The sequence below is a fragment of the Symphalangus syndactylus genome, chromosome 5, assembly GCF_028878055.3.
Source record: "Symphalangus syndactylus isolate Jambi chromosome 5, NHGRI_mSymSyn1-v2.1_pri, whole genome shotgun sequence".
Lineage (NCBI taxonomy): Eukaryota > Metazoa > Chordata > Mammalia > Primates > Hylobatidae > Symphalangus > Symphalangus syndactylus.
This window is the reverse complement of record NC_072427.2, coordinates 132642812-132661198: the sequence shown is the minus strand read 5'-3', so window position 1 is coordinate 132661198 and position 18387 is coordinate 132642812. Positions and strand designations below refer to the sequence as shown.

General features: G+C 35.0%; 1 protein-coding gene across 5 annotated transcripts in view; it reads right to left on the bottom strand.

The window, feature by feature from the left end:
- Positions 1–18387, bottom strand: part of SOX5 (SRY-box transcription factor 5) — a 435827-nt gene that overhangs the window by 94039 nt on the left and 323401 nt on the right. For all 5 annotated transcript variants that reach the window (XM_063639617.1, XM_055280372.2, XM_055280373.2 and 2 more), the window contains one exon: positions 17516–17601. In XM_063639617.1, coding sequence (XP_063495687.1) covers positions 17516–17601 — 86 coding nt within the window. The remainder of the gene's footprint in view (positions 1–17515; positions 17602–18387) is intronic.

Sequence of the window (18387 nt, the reverse complement as noted above, 5' to 3'; positions counted from 1 at the left end):
TAAAGTGAGAAATATTACAAAGCAAATATTATCCAGGAATCAATTCTCAGAAGTTTTATCAAAAATAGTCTTATTCACATTTCTACAAAAAAAAGGTATAAAATTGGCCAATAAACGTACAAAAATATACCCAACCACTAATAATTAATGAAATGAAAACCCAAATCACAATTAGATTATCACCTCACATCCATTAGGATAACAATTCTAAAAAAAGAAACATAGAATTACCACATGATCCAGTAATTCCACTTTTGGGTACATACCGAAAATGGATTGAAAGCAGGATCTAGAAGAGATATGTGTATATCCAATGTTCATAGCAGCATTTGTCATAATAGCCCAAAGGTAGAAATAACTCAAACGCCCATAGATGGATGAATCAATAAACAAAATGTGGTACATAGATACTGTGGAATATTATTCAGTCTTAAAAAGGCATGGAATTCTAACACATGCTACAACATGGATAAACATTGAAGACATTATGTGAAATGAATAAAATCAGATATGGAAGGCCAAATACTGTATGATTAAGTGATATGAGATGCCTAGAACAGTTAAATTCATAGAGAGCAAAGGTAGGATGCTGGTTACCAGAGATGAGGAGATGGGAGAATGAGGAGTTGTTGAAAAATGGGTATGTAGTTTCAGTTTGGGATGATGAACCGTCCTGGAGACGGGTAGTGGTGATGGTTGTACAACAGTGTAAATGTATGTAATGCTATTGAACTGTGTACGTAAAAATGGTTAAAATGGTAAATTTTATGTTAAACATATTTTACCATGATAAAAAGAAACCTACAGAGGATTCACACAAATTAGTAAAGTTTTAGGTCACAATTAAAATTTTTAAGAATAGGCCAGGTGCGGTGGCTCACGCTTGTAATCCCAGCACTTTGGGAGGCCGAGGCGGGCGGATCACGAGGTCAGGAGATCGAGACCACGGTGAAACCCCGTCTCTACTAAAAATACAAAAAAATTAGCTGGGCATGGTGGCGGGCGCCTGTAGTCCCAGCTACTCGGAGAGGCTGAGGCAGGAGAATGGTGTGAACCACGGAGGCGGAGCTTGCAGTGAGCCAAGATCGCGCCACTGCACTCCAGCCTGGGTGACAGAGCGAGACCCCGCCTCAAAAAAAAAAAAAAAAAAAGAATAAAATTAAAAGTAGAAATTTACCTCAGCAAAATAAGGTGAGGAGTAAATATAAAGAGAAAACCAAGTGTTTACTTTCTAGAGCAAATGCTGGATTGAAGGACACTAGACAGAACTGAAAGCAGTTTTAAAATGCAAGGAGCAAAAGAACACCTATTACAATGTAAGACACCTGGTTCCGGCCCACGCTCAAACTCCACTGTCTTATCAACCACGCTTAGACTTTTTGAGAAGGAGATTGGAGAATTGCTTTCTGAGGTTGTCAAGGAGATCCAGAGAATTTTGGGGGTTGATGGAACTGTCCCATATCCTGACTACAGAGGTGGTGAAAATTCAGAATTGTACATCCAAAATATAGCCAATTTTACTGTATAATAATTTTAGAAATTACAAAACAAAAGATACAAATGCAACAAGATAAAAAGGATCTCACTCAACAACTTTGACTTATACTTCTTAAACATTTTGGCCTTTCTTCCTAAGAAAGAGTTAGAAAGTGGGAATTTGCTACCATTTGAGATTATAAAGGTTTTCTAAAACACTAGCTAACTTAAATTGATCCCTATATATGTATAATATACCATATGCGTATAAAGAATGAATAGCAAATGTTTTAAGGGTGCAGGACAGCAGGTAGTCAGGGTTCACCATGCACCATTTAAGATAATAAGAATATAACATAATGATAGTAGACTTAAATAAACAAAGTGAAAAGCAATTCTTTCCATTTCAACTGATGCTAAGAAACCAATTGTGCAGTACTGAGTACAAAAATAATGAGCTGTGCTTCCACCTCTACGTTTTTCCTTGCCAAGAGAACTCACACTTCCTTCCCAATCTCTGAAACACAGTTTGAAAACATCTCATTCTAATGGGAGAGTGGGTGAAAGTGGGGGCTGTTACTGGTGTTATGGTCTAAATGGAATCCTCTCTCTTTAAAGTTATTTGGCTTTATTAATACAAAGAGATGAAATATGGATGAAAACATTTGAAGGCTTGTTATCTTCTAATACATATGATGTTATCAATTATATTTAGACAAAACAATCCCAGATATCTTTTTCTTTGATACCCACCATCCTTGCCACTTGAAATTCCCAATTCCAACTCTTGACTCATGTGCTCATGTATGGATTACTAATAGAATTGTTCAGCCAAGAGGCAAATATTTGTTTTTGTTTTTTGAGGCTAAGTCTCGCTTTGTTGCCCAGGCTGGTGTGCGGTGGCGTGATCTTGGCTCACTGCAACCTCTGCCTCCCAGGTTCAAGTGATTCTCCTGCCTCAGCCTCCTGAGTAGCTGGGATTTACAGGCACCTGCCACCATGCCCGGCTAATTTTTGTATTTTTAATAGAGATGGGGTTTCACCATGTTGGTCAGGCTGGTCTCGAACTCCTGACCTCATGATCCGCCTGCCTCGGCCTCCCAAAGTGTTGGGATTACAGGTATGAGCCACTGCGCCCGGCCTCAAGCAAATGTTTCTAAAGAAGACAGTCCTTCCATTGTTTCAGAATCGTGAGAGAATAAAAACGTAGCTAGAACTTGAAGAAAAAAGAGAGGAGGAAAGTATTGAAGAAAATAGTTGAGGGGAAGAAAGAGGTAAAGAGGAATTAACAGAGGAAGGTAGTTAAAAATAGAGGAAAAAATGAAGAAAAAAAGGAAAGAGAGAAAGAAAGAGAGAAACAGAGAGAGTTAGTCAAGAAATAGGAACAGAAAGGTAAATATTTGGAAATTCCTATTTTTAAATCTTTAGAAGCCCTAAGGACCAAAAAGTATATGGTGTCCATCTAGTTGGCTATGCAGTTCAAAATAAAACAGCATTCTGATTACTGCTATGAAACTACTTTATGTCCAACTTGTTACTTATTTATTTCTAGATGGTCCTTCTTTTTCATGTGTAAACATGTTCTTAATGTTCTCAGGTTGTCTCTTGGGTTATCTAGCCCTGGTCTGACCTGCTCATCTTCCTTCTTATTCCATGGAGATGGAATGAGAGTAATTAAAACCTTCCTGCTTAATTGGATCTTCAGAGCTGGCTGGACAATTTTCAAGGTTCCAAAGCATTTCTTTCGAATGCCTCAAATCAACGCTTGCCTCATTATTCTTCTCCCATTTTTTCCTTGATAGCACATGAATAAATGTATCCATGAATCAGGAAAGTCCACTCACAAGGTGCAGAGTTTCCTTCTGGGGATTTCTGGGCTCCTGGCTACTTTCATTAGTGGTTTTTGTTTTTGTTTTTGTTTTTGTTTTTTAAATCTTATCCCTTTCTCCATGAGATAGATAGCTATACTTTTAGGTATTTAACAAATAAGGAAACTTGGGTTCTAGGTAGGTTAAAAGACATGAGACCAGATTCATACATCACTTCCGAGGCAGGTTGAGACTAGAACCCTTAATCCATTTATGCCAGAGGTTGCAGTTTTTTGTGTGTGAAAAATAAGACATTGGCAATGACCTTAACCAGTAGCATAGAAATAACTCCCACAAGCTTAGCGTTCCAATAACGGAACACCAGGCATAAATGAGTTAATTCACTGCTGTGTTTGTAGAGCAATATGCGAGGTTAGAATGGATCATCATAGGTAGGCCAACTATTTTGGTTGCCTTTATAATGCCGTAACTATTCATTGTTGCTGTAAAACTCTCTTTATTATGACAAATACTACAAATTTCCAGTAACACAATGGCTTGCCCTTCAAAGAGGAATGTTTGTGCCTTTCACAAATAACTGTCAAAGCTATTAAAGCAAAGCTCTAGTAACTTTTATGGAATGGAAAGAAAGAGAGACATAGATTACTTATATTTTTAGTAAGAATTGAAACATACATTTTTGTAATCTGATATTCAGAAGAAAAGATTTCTATACTTAAGGGATATTTTGTTTTCGTAAAGACGTTCTGTTTGTATTAAATATGAGGACTTGGCTCCCAAAGGTGTTCAACCCCAACTTGAATTAAGATGAATTTCTCTATTTGCCTTAAACCTTTATACTGCAGAATATAATTTCTGCATCCAAGAAAGTTACTTGCTAACTTGAAATATGGATAGGCTCCTTGCCAGTTTTATACCCTTGAATCTAGGAGATAATGATGAATATAACAGCTAATGCGGCTGAATGCTTACGCTACGCTGAGTATTTCATGTGTCCCATGTCATTTAATCCTCACAACACCTTTATCACGTAGGAATAACAGTATCTCATTTCACAGGTGAAGACACTGAGACTACGAGATATTCAATATCTTGATCAAAGATACATGCAAATAAGGCCTGTGTTATCCTGGAGCTCAAGCTCATAACCCATTACATTATACCTACCATTTAAATATTATTACTTGTAAGTCTTAGCATTTGTAAATGTTTAAATAAAATTGAGTGGAGCATGTTTTAAAGGAAAAAAAAAAAAAATACACCTCAAGTCATGAAAGTCGTCTAACTGGTTACTCTCTCTCAGTATACCAGTATACTACGAACTGGTTACAATGCAAATATTCTATGTATAAAAACTTGATATTTTATGGTTTTATATTGTATTCAATGCTAGGCTTGTATCTCAGGTCACACAAAAATATCGAAATTTAAAATTTCTCTGGAAGAAAACCAGCAGCAGCATAAATCAAACCAAAACAAGAATAAAAATAAAGAATGTGTAAGGGCCTTTACTTTTTTTTTATTGTTTGGTTTAACTTTTTTTGTTGTTGTTTGGTTGTCTTTGCTTTTCTCCTTTCTGTTAATCAAATATTTTAGTTATACTATTCCTAATAATTTAAAATTTCTTTTAAACCAAAGAACGAAAACCAGGGGTGGGGGTGGGGAACTAGCCATATGAAAAATACTTAGAGCACATATTTAAAATAGTAGGAGTCATATGCTACAGTATAGTGAAATTTCAGATGGAATTGTCTGTTACCTTAAGCAACTATTACAGATGAAAGGACAACATTTTCTATAGTTCTGCTTCACTCCATAAAGGAAGTAATTGTAACTTTCACTAACACTGTTACTTTTAAAATGATATGTTGAAGAAGTTCTAGTAGTAGAGAAAGCAAGACATAATAGTGTTGTAATTTTCATGTTAGAGGCATTAATTACAGTGGCCCAAAGCTCACTGTAGCAAATAATTTGTGAGCATACTTTGAGTCTGTTCCTGCATTTCTTCCTGTTCACTTTCTTCATTCAAGGAGCGGTTGGATAAGAAAATGGAATACGGCATTAAGAGAAAGGTCAAGATTAAGAAAAATGGAAAAACTAGAGTTCATCCCTCCCTTTCCTCTTGTTTTCATATCCTCAATTTGGCAGGAAAATACTGAAACTTCCACAGGAAACAGCAAGTTTGAAATCTGCAGGGCTGGCTTAAGCTTTTTTTTTTTTTTTTTTTTTTTTTCCTGTAGGAATCAAATAGGGCTCTATTTTCAAGTTCTGTGAAGACACTTGCCAACCAAACCCAGCTCGAAATTGTAATGTGGTTTTTCTTCTTGGTCCTTCTCTCAGAACAGTTTATTCATGACTGCGACATCTTATCTGCATGATTATATAATCATTTTTGAATACTATCTTTCTTCTAAGAAGCAAATAAAATGTCATCAAGACTTGTGATGTAAACAATCTCACTTTGAACCTTCTATGTACAAATAGATACGAAACAGCATGCTTCTCTGTTGTTTTGTTTTCTAAATTCCTTGATCTTCCAATAGCTTTCCACAAAAGAATTAATTCACAGAACACAATCACTGAACTCAGCAAAATGAAAGCAATTCAGAAGGTTGCCATTGTTACCAATATGCAAATCCTAACCATTGTTTTATTCATTCTTTCTTAATTTAATGGCCTAAGTGCAAAATTAACAATTTCTCTTCCTATCCTTTTAAACAAAACAACTTAAAAATAACATATACAAATACATGCATTTATTTTTAAGAATATCATGGCAAAATGGGAAGAAGGTAGATTTAATTTTCAGTTGCTAGGATTCCGGGCACCCTTTTGTTAATATCTGTTTTAGCCAGGTCACTATTTAGAGTCTAAATTGCCTCATCCATAAAATTAAGGAGCTGGAATAGAAGAATGGTTTTTAAGTTTTGCTTAGCTGCAGAAATCTTTAACTCAAACAATTTTAACCAGTGGAACTTAATATATAAAACAAATAAAAGTCAATGGTACTATTTGGAGGGTGCTTGAACATACTTGGAGTCCGGTGAATAGTTTGAAACAACGTTTTCAACCATCTGTGAGGTCTTTTTCATTTCAAATACACTTGTTAGAATGATAGGTTGTTTGCCTTTCTTCAAACTCTATTCCACTTTCATATTTCATTCATTCTCTTTCATTTCAACCTCCTCTATCATCCACCAAGGATCCTTGACTGACTCGTCTTTGCATTTCTTATAATGCTTAGCTCAATAGCTTACAAAGAATAAATATTTGTTGAATAAATAAAGTTTCCAGGATACTATGGGTCTATAAAAATAATTCACTTTCACATTCAAGTTTGAAATAAAGCTGTTTGGTCAAATAAAAATTTTCTCAATTCAAGAAATAATTTTGCTACAGACAACATATAGGTGGAATAAGGGACATGTATCCTAGTGTATCAAGGACATGTATCTATTACGTAGGAAATAAATAAGCTTTGAACGGCTATACAAGAAAATATTTTTATATTATTTATTAAAAAGTTGCATATTACATTAAAAGCACCTGTGTAAAAATAATTTATTTCAGACTTTGTAAGAAATTTATTTAGTTAGAGGCAGCACATAGAAACAATTCATTTGCATTACCTCCATGGAAAAATGGGAATTGACTGGAGATGTTATTCTCATTTTACAGATATAAATATTGTAACAAGAATGAACCATAGCAAATATGAAAAACTACCCTTCACGTAACTACCCAGATTGTCTTCTGGATAAGTAAACTCATTGTCTCCCATAGATTGTTGTGATGGGCCTTTATTTTATACCACAGAGGCGAATGAAATTATTTCTTCAAAAATAAGACATTTTGTCTCAGTTTTACTAACATACTTTAGATGCTGCTCTGAAACATAAGGAAAGTTTGTCATGCCCTAATTTTCAAGACTTCCTTTAAGCAATAAAAAATAGTTCCCAAATCTACTAATAACAATTATTAATCAGCTAATACTATTAAATATTAACTCAAATCCAGCACATGGTATTTGAGAAATAATATATTTACTGTTCCAAGACTTTGCATGCATTACTTCATTTAATCCTTAACAATAAGAGTTCATTTATACCCACTTTGCAGACAAGAAAATTGAGGCATGGAGAGGTTAGGTAACTTGCCCAGAGTCACAGAGCTAGAAAGTAACAGTATGATAATTTAAGGAAGAGATGGCTGCAAGAACCACACATATAAGCATTGTTATACTGCCTCTCACTAAATAAAGTGCTTCTTAAAATATTAATCTAAAGACAATAGCTTAAAAAGATAAAATTGCTTTCATCATTTTATCTTTCCTCTAATTATCCCCTAAGACATTAGATTTTTGTGTGTGTATCTATATATAATTAAGTAAATTTTTCTGTGTATATTTAATTAAGACTCCACCCTATGTTACAAATTGTATGTAATGCAATTCGTAGGTCCCAGTTGCATGCTTTGACTAAACCATACAAATAATGGATAAAAATTCATGGATAATATTAAATAGTTTTCTAGTATCAACAACAACAACAACAACAACAACAAAAATCCCAGCATTTGTTCCTCTTAAGGAGCATCTGTCTTCACGTGGGTTATTGGTCCTATTAAGGTGGTAACTTTTATTTAGGTGAAATTTTACTCCCAAGATTGAATTTGTCTTCATAAAATATTCCTTAAATAAATTAAAGAATACTAGTAAAATAAACTAAGCCAACAATTAGGCTGAAGAACAAATTTCTAAGATAAACATAATCTGTGAGCTTGAAACACATTAGTTGCCCTCTCTTCTTATCCATAGCCAAAACTAGAAAAGTGAATATTTCTGTTTGTCTTGATAAAATTAAAAAAACATATACTTTAAAAATTTCAATAAATTGGTATTGTTCATAGAATTACATCTACTGCTGGTCTTGGGACAGCAATTCTTTTACGTACATTAATTAGCCCAGAAACATTTTAAAGTCACCTAAAACATGTTTTGATTAAGATAACACAGGATACTATCAAGGAATGGGCATGGACTTGTGACCAGAAAACCTGGCACTGACTAAAGTTATATAGCTTTAGTATAGGTAATAACAAAATTTCAAATATAATTTTAAAGTTTACCATTTATTTAATTGATCATTACAATAAAAATGAATACTTTGGAGAAACACACGTGTACTGATGTTTCTGTTAGCATGTAATGAGACACCATGAAGCTGCTGAAAGCAAGAAAACACAGAAATAGTATGAAAAAGACACTGTGTGTACTGACTCCATTGTCCAAATGTCAACACCTCCTGGGAACTCTAGGGGTGGTAATAACTATGGAAGCAGTTCCTAATAGGTTCTTCCTTAAAGGGGATTCTCGAGAAACTGCTGGGCTCTGACTCCAGCCCATATGGGCTTGGAAAAGTCAGAGAAAATGTTGGCTGCACTTTTTCAGGCCTATTTGCATATGTTCTTTAGTATGCAAAATGTCTCTGTATATAATTTAATTGTTGTTGGGTTTTTTTTTTTGCCTCTATTAATACATATGCAAATGACTCACTCTTGCAGCTGTGCTGTATTAATCATATGTGTGCTTCTGTCTGTCTGCCCTCCAGGCTCAGGGTCGAAGGGAGAGGAAAAGAAGGAATTCAGTCTTTTAACCTGCAAGAAAACTCACTCATGTAGCCAGAAGTCCAACAGCAAACAGCACACCAGGGTTGCGACTGAACTGAAGAGCAGTTGATCATTACTCACTCTGTATGAAAATGATACGACCTAAAAGTTTAACTGAGTAGTACAGTATTTTGGTAGGTAAAGATGAATACTTAACAAGTATACATCCTTGTAAGTAATTCCTTCAATAACAAGATAAAAATCCTCACATCTAGATCTTTCTATATGGTTATTACTTCCTTATTGATTTTCTGGAAGTTTCTCTTGGCCAAGCGTATAAAGCCATGCTCAGTCACTCACAGTGCTGGGAAATATGGAGCATTCATTTATCTGTGTCCTGTCATAACTATTGACCTTCTTCAGAGACTGGCAGGAGTTTGATAAAAAGATGAGCTTCAGTATTTCATCCACCTCTACCTTGATGTTACTCTCCATCACACAGGAGCTTAAGCCATTTCCAACATTATTTCGTATACCTATGATTGCTATGAAAAAAGATTGATTTCAGTTGATATTTTGTATGATTCATTCTCTAACATGATCACACATCATCTATCATTTTCTCTATTCCAGAGAATGCATGCTACTAATATTACTGGTTACTGAAGCTGTAAGCCCATGAGGTTTCATTTATGACAACTTGGAATTTTGAGCCTTTATTCCAAAAATATTATTATGAATTTTTAAAACAGTCCTACTAAAATAATTTTAAAAATTTAATTAAGTCAATAAAAATCACGATTGAATGCTACTTGCTAATTTTGAATTAAATAAGATCGTCCAAAAAGAATTTCAATCTTTTTCTCCTTCTGCTTATCACTATCAATCATTGGTTGGAGTCAACATTTTTGGCTTCCTATAGGTAGAACAGGTGGCAACCATCTTTTGGCCAAGACAAATACAGTATTTATAAAGTGAGAAGTAAGTGGATAAATATTTCCTTCTAATTTCAAATCTTAGAAGTGTAGCAAAAAACAGAAACAGTACATTACAGAAGAATTATTACTATTAAAAATATTCATGATGCCCATTAAGTAAAATGCAAATTATAACAAAAATGAATATGAGAAATAAATGCTAGATGGATTGTTGCCATCATTTGATCTTATTAATTAGAAACAGATGATTCACTTAGCTGATTCTTATCTTGTCACAAATGTCCAAAAATTCAAAGTGTAACTTCGTTTTGTGTAAATAGTGATATTCATTTTTAATATTAAAATGAACATAGATAAGTAAGCTATATAAATGAATCCCTCACCTTTAAAAAGAGTCAGCATCAGTATAATAAATAAGTAAATATCTAAATCATCATTGGCTCTTGGAGGTAAAAAAGAGTACTTGAGGATGAAGAAGAATGAAAAAAAGAAGGAAGGAGAGGAAGAGAGAAGAAGGTAAACTCAGTGTATGGGACGGCTAATTGGCTAGTAATTATTTTGATAAACACATCCTTCCATTATTTAGAAATAATTCACTTCAGTATTGTATTGGCAGAATAAGCCATGAGTCAAATAAAAGTACCTCCAGTAGTACATATTTTTATGTATGTCTATACACACACTATCACATAATATAGGAATTCTCAAGTATTGTAACATTTGGTCTTTTATTGTGAATTACAATGATTTTAAAAGAATTAGATAAACTTTAATACGTGCTAAAACAGATTCTTTATGCAGCAACCCACTGTTATGATAAGACAAAGGGAGGAAAGAGCAGGAGAGAGAGAGAGCTGTGGATTTTTCATACTCTTAGAATCTTCCAATGGGGGCAAGAAAAAACATCAAGTTCCCTGGCCATTAAATTAATATCATTTAATGCAGAAATCAATATATGCTGCTTTGTTTTATTAAAAATTCTTATGACCATTAGCTATGACAGTTTCTTTCTTTTGCAAGTATGCATTGAATACCTGCTATTTGCTAGGCATTCTTCTGGATACCTGAGATACATTACTGAACAACAGCAACAATTCCTGTCCTTGTGGGGCGGTACATTTGGAAAAGAAAGACAATAAATAAGCAACATAATACATCTTATAGTATATTTGAAGATGACTAGTGCTATAGAGAAAAATGTAGAATAAAAGAGCTAGGAAGTGTGCTATCTCTTAGGATCCATCTTACGATTTTAAGTAGGTTGGTTAAGGTAGGCCTCAGAGAGATGGTATTAGAGTAAATACATGAATGAAGTAAAAGAATTAGCCTTCCATGCAGAGGGAAGAGCTAGGGAGAACAGCTAGCACAAAACTCTAGGAAGGGAGTATGCCTTGTTAAGATAAGGGCCAGAAAAGAGCCTAATGTATCCGGAATAGACTGAGTAGGTGTTATGGAGCAAAACAGTTATAAAACTGATGTTTGTAAACATTGTAGTGCCAAACATGCTACTAGGCACAGAGAGTGTTTTCATATGTTTCTTTTATTTCATTAAGTGAGAATAGTTTATTATAAAATTTCAACATTGTCTTAATTAACCAAATTCAAACTATTTTTTTCTTCTATCGGCCAACCATGCCTTTGATATTTGAAATTCTGCTATTGTCTCGTTTTAAAAGGTGATTAATTAATATAGAAAACTAATTATTAGTATTCAGCTTAATTTCAATATTATAAAGCAAGATAGCTATTTGAGCAAAATAGATGAATAATTTATTGAAAGTACATTGTTAAGATTCATTCCTCATTCTTTATTTAACACATATTTATTGAGTCCACAAAATATTTCAAGCACTTGGTTAAGTGCAAATGATGGTAAACCATTGATGCTAGACTTTACCATCTGGTAGATGCCAGAAAGTACGATTTAAAACATTCTACCAGCAATGTGAGAAGGGAAATACAGCGTGCTCTCAGAACACACGGGAGCTACTTTAAGCCAGACTTAAGACCAATGAAGTCTTCCCTGAAAAAAGTGATGTTTTAATCTGAAACCTGAGGGGTAAGTGGGATTTGGTTAGTAAAGATGGTGATAATGGGGTTATTTCCTGGGGTTATTCCAGGAAGAGGAAACACCACTTGTAAAGATCCAGGGTGGAGAAAGAACTTCAAAACACCAGAGAGTCATTTAAGGTCCTTGAGCAGGAAGAGGACATTACAAAATTTTCTAAAATCAGAAAAGGACATGGATGAAGCTGGAAACCATCATTCTGAGCAAACTATCGCAAGGACAGAAAACCAAACACCATATGTTCTCACTCATAGGTGGGAACTGAACAATGAGAACACTTGGACACAGGACGGGGAACATCACACACCGGGGCCTGTCGTGGGGTGGGGGGAGGGGGGAGGGAGACCATTAGGAGATATACCTAATGTAAATGACGAGTTAATGGGTGCAGCACACCAGTATCGCACATGTATACATATGTAACAAATCTGCACGTTGTGCACATGTACCCTAGAACTTAAAGTATAATAATAATTTTAAAAAAACATAAAAAAAGGAAGATTATTCTGACTAATGCATAGTGGAGAGTGCATTGAAAGGGGCAAGATCAAGATAGAAAGACCAGTTTAGGGGCTGCTGTGGTGAATTAGGAAAGTAATAAGGATAGCTCGACCCAAATGAATGACAATTATGATGGAAGGAAGTGGATAGATTCTTGGTGTATTGGTAGGTGGAATGAAAAGCTAGTGAATGAATAAATGTATGGGGAAGAGGGAGGAAGAGAAGCTAAGAACAGCTCTCATGTTTCTGGGTTGAGAAATAGATGAAATGGAGTCATTCACTAAGACCAAAGAATAAGGAAGTCTAGGGACAAGGCATACAACTACTGATGAGTTCCATTTTGGACTCAGTTTACAGTGCTTGTAAATTTCTGTATATTTCCTCTTCACAGTCAACAAGCAGTTGGCTAATGTGAATTGAAGCCCAAGGAAGATTTAAAATGCATAAAGAAAAAGACAGATTTAATATTAAAATAATAAATGGTGTCTATGGCACATGCTAATTTGTATTATTTATACACATGATCTAGATTAAGCTGATTTTCTCCATAAAATAGCAAATATATATGACGATTTTTAGAATATTTTAACTGCTTCTGAAAGTACACAGTAAGGTGATTTTTCTACATGAACAATTTTTTATTATATAAGGATCTCCAAGGACATAAAATAATAGTTAAGTAATAAACAGTAGTTTTCTTTAAAGCATATCATTTTGCTTGTCTTTTAAAATAATTGTACTTGTCTGCACTCTTTAATAAAAATTCTGGATTTACTTATCATAATATTATCCAAGTGTGAACAATTATATGCAAAAGGTTATTTCAAATGAAAACACATATGGTAGGTAAACAAAGTCAACCATAAGTAGCAATAGATTTATAATGTCCTTTATTTAATCTAGGTGTTCAAAAAGAAGTACCTGAATTAACATATATCCATGTAAAGAGGCATGAAATAGAAAATTCAGAGTCCGAAGTAGACAGCTGTCATTATGAATCCTGCTACTTCTTTCATTATTGCAAAGCACACAGAATATTCGTATTAATGTCAATTAGCATTAGTTATAATTTCATTTGCTGGTTATGAGTTAACAAATGTCTGAAGAAGGGCAATGCCTCCAAAGTTTAACATAAAGTCTCCTGTACTTGAAGAAGCAAATACAATTGTTCAAAGGCCGTGGATTTTGGACTCTGTGACCCAGCTTTCTTCTTTGTCAAATGGAGATATTAATACGTAACACAAAATGTTGTAATACGAATTAAATAAGACAATCCTTGGAAAATCTTTACCCAGAGAAACTAGCTTAAGAAAATATTCCATAACCATGGGTGATATTAACTAGTGACATCAGTTGTTACGGCACTTTACATGAGTTAAAATCATTATGTTTGCACCCAAGGAAAAGAAAACAGAATCCTTTTGTGTTTAAAATATATATCCCCTCCACATTATTCTCATTACCATTGAATAAAGATTAATTCAGAAAACCACTAGTTCTTTGGCAAGGCTATTTCAGTTGTTCCTCCAACTGATCTTCCTACTGTTACCTCAACCCATCTTACTGCTGCCTTATCGGGTATAGCTGTGAGTTTATCACTACCTACTTAAAACATACACGAACAGATTAAACAAAAACAGAAAACGAGTGAGAACAAGCCAATAACGACAAACTCTTCAATGGTTCTAAAGAAAGACACCAGCAATTGGTACCAGACAGCACCCATACCACCAACCATACTCGCCTTATTAAAACCTTGCTGACCTGGCCCTACTTCAGTCAATGTTCATGACTGTCTCTCATCTCTCTCTCATTCTTCCCACCCTATCTTTCCATTCCCACAATATATATGAGCTGATGTCTGGTGAGGGAGCTGAGGAGAGAGAAGATTGGGTTAACAGCTTTACAGGGTGGCTTGGTTCTTAATGGTCTTCCCTGCTTACCCAAAAAGCAGAATTCATAGAAACTGGAGAAGCCAGAATAAAGCAAATCTTGAATGTTGTTCCTCAACTGGCTTTTGGTTGAGCTAAAAACCTAAAGACTCCTCCATCTGTAGTGTGGTGAGAAAGGTCTTAGGATAACTGGACAGTGTAAAGCTTGGTGGTGTATTTTATGTAACTGAAGACACAGTAATGCCTGTTTTCTCTTCTGAAGTTTTCTAAAGCTGGAGGTGGGCTGCTAGAAAACAGTGCAGTGTTTGCTGCAGGCTGAGATGAGGACTGAGATGTACTACCACCACAGCTCTAACAGGGCACAGAAGAGGACCTCAGTAGAAGACTACAGGTTTCTCCATGGAGCAGCACAGAGGGTGAACAAAGGCAGGTGTCATGCTACCCAGGTAGCTCCTGGCCAATAGTGGTGACACCCCAAATAAAAAAAAAGGGTAAGAAGCACAGATCAACAGACCTGGCTGCCCCTCTCCTAACAGACCAAGAAAAGCTGTTCAATACACAAGAAAATTGCACACACACTGTCTCCATGGTATCTCAGGGCAGATATACCTTCCTAAACCCACCCACATCTGCACAGGAACAAAACTGGAGCTGAAGAAGGACAAGAGTAAGCTGCACCCTTCTTACTTCTGGTCTCTAGATGTGGGATTCTTGACTAACGATGGAAGGGGAAGCAGTGAGATATGAAATGGATATGAGATTAAAGTTTCCAGCAGGACCGACTTTCAATAACTGAAAGGACTGGAAAGTGACGCAGTCTACTCAAGATATTAAGAGACGGAAAATAGAGATTTAACAGAGCATAATTAAAAGCAGAGTTTGGAGAAAATTAAAACTAGCCCATATATTATACTCCACTGAGATGAAACATCCCAAAAATAGGTTTCAAAGATTGGGGTGAGTTTTAGGTAAGGCTTATAATAAAACACCCGACTAGGCATTGTAGTTAGCTTTTCTCTCACCCATCTCGGCAGGTTTGTGGAGAAAAAAGAATTTTGATGCTATTTTAAGGCAAGGGGAGGGAGAGTAACAGATATCTTTTGTAGCTCTGGGGAAGGCTGAAGTCAAGGTCAAGGGGTCTGTGAATATTGTGTTAGGAACAAGTAGAAAAGTGAGTTGGCGTAAGCACCCCAGCAAAAGTGAGAGTCAGTCCACATCAAAGAAAAGCCAGGTTCTCTGATACGACATGCTTTGGGCATGTGTTTGATTCTGAATAACAGTTATTTTCTCACTGCAAAAAAAAAAAAAAAAAAAAAAAAACTTTTTTATGTTTATGTAAATGTGTTTTAATAGTAGCTGATGGCTTTCCATGAAAAACTTTTGGATTATTAATTTTCTTGTTATACTACAGGATTGATTATTTGAGGCTCTAAAACTCATGCATTTTAATGGGTACAATACCACTTCTATGAAAGGAACTTTATCCCATTTACATCTCAAATCATAGTTAAAGTAAGAGCATATATGTTTGGTGTCTAAAGTTTCTCTTGTTTGGTGACAAAATTGTTTATATTTTAATATCTTAATGTATCAAGATATTTAATATCTTGAGATAATCTCATATATTATAAAAATAAAAATCTCACATATTATAAAAATAAAAATTAGCATCAGATATTCTCCTACTGTCTGTACAGGAAAAGTTGATTAGATTGTTGCTTAATATAGCTACTTTGGAAGAGAGTCGTGCAGTGAACATAGGAGTTGCCTCTAACTTGCTCTCACTTCCTCTTATCGCTAATCCAATGGTCAAAGGAGAATGTCTAACTTGCTTTGCAAACCAACATCCGAAATCTCTAAAACCCCTATTCCTATATTTAAATCTATTGCTGGATATTATTCCCTCTTGCTAATTCCACTGCTCTTTTTAGTTTTACCTATTACAATCACTTTTTCATGTTATAGTTATTCCCCAGATGCCATTTCAAAGGGTAACAAATGTTATGTTACTTTTATTGTCCCCATGGCTCCAACACTTCCCAAGACATTTCCAGCTCAAAGAAAACAGATACTCACAGTGTAGTTCTTCGCAGAAAAGGTAGAATAGAAATGAACGTTATTAACCTCTGTAGAACACAGTATGTCTCAGCTTTCACACTGGTAGTTCCTCCTGTGAAACTCAACTGGCCTTTCAGAAAACCACCAGGTCTTCTGGCAAACCCATGTGCAGGCCAGATGTATCTGTCTCTTGACGCTACAATACAAAGCTATATTTTCCTTATAGACTAAGATCACCTATCATGACAATACCTTTTCACAAAGAAAAATTAATTATTAAGTATTATTGCTTTATCTCTGGCTTCATAGGCATACTGCGTCTTTCAGGGTAACGAACATATAAAACTTCTCACAAGAGGAGAGTAATCCTATTATTAGATGATTTTCTATTCCCAATACTTGCATAATCACAGGTCCATAATGGTAGAAACTAAGGAATGTTTTGTGGGATGCTGATTCAAAAATGTCAACAGTTAATCAAAGCTACCTGTTACTATAATTGTATTGATTTTCTTTTCAACCTGAGACAAAGCTTCTCAAATCACTTGGACATTTGGTAAAGTTATTGTTGACATTCTCGGATTTTAGGAATATGTATTCTGCACAGCTAGAAAAGTCTTAATGGGGATGACTGGGATAAAGTTGTGCTTATTTAGTCTCCAGCTTATTTGGTCTACTTTTCCTTCCTTGCCCAACTGAGCTGGTATTAGCAGGAGAACAAAGAGACCTACAGACCATTTCAATGATACTGGGCATCCCGAGCAATTTTAAATGCATTTTTGTTAAGTCTCCTTGCTCCTCAAGTGTCTGAATATCTTTTGCAGGTTTTTTTGTTCTTTTTACCTTGATAAGGACCATTTTGTGATAAAATCATGGCACACAGTAATCAAAGCAAAACTACAGCTCACTTTCTTAATAATACTGGCAAGAAAAGAAATACAATAAGCTATGTTTAGTGCAGAAAACAGGGCTAAAAATTAAGAGAATCAACATTTCAACTTTTGGTTGAGGATCAGTACAAATAAATTTAAAAACAGAAAGTGTGAGACAAATATCACGAGTCAGTTTTATTTTGTTTTAACACCATAATAGCTGTTTTCGATATTTACTTAACCTCTGTCTCCTCTGTATTGTTTCCTGACTTACCTGCAGTTGGAGTGGGCCTAAGCCTGGTGTTGCTGCGGCAGCAGCTGCCATGGTAGTTGGGATCAGCTGAACAGGGTAAGGGTCACCTAAGTAAGAGAATAATAGAGGCGTCAGCACCTTTTATCTACTCTCCACCTGCAAATTAAACTCATGCATTCACTCTTTCCAAAAGCCTTCTTTTGTGTGCCTTGCTGAGTCCTAATGAAAAGCTCTATTGTGCAGCCTTTTACTAACACTCTTTTCACAATTCTGGCTGAGAGAGGAATGTGAATAAAAGGCACAAGCAATTAAGGCGGAAACCTCATCCTTTTTTCATGATGTATTTAGGAAAATGGGAGGGAAAGTGAGCATTGATCAGAGGGCTGCACTTTATAACACACACGCGCGTGCACACACACACAATTTTAATATGAGCACAGTAACTCCTCAGCAAATTTACAGTATTATTATAAAAGGAACTTAACTTGCTTTTATTTTAATGAATTAAACTCCAAAGATTTAAACAAAGTAGCTTATCTTTGAAATGCTATGTTACGGTCTTGATTCAAATAATCTCTTAAATAATATGGACAAATTAACAATGAAGAAAACATTTTATGTGTTTTTCAAGTTATATGAAATATTAACATCTTTATTATCCAGGGATAAATGTTTACAAAACTATATGGTAATGAAAATGGAAAATAGATCCCTTCCCCCCGAAGTTTTTTATCTATTAAAAGGGCATAGTAATTCAAAATTAATCCTGAAGTTTTATTGTTATATGACCTGTAAAAATATAGGCACACACACACAAACATACAGAGAAGCACACAGAGAAGGTTATTCTGCTTATTTTTCGGGCAAATCAAGGGGGTTCTTAATTAGTAAAG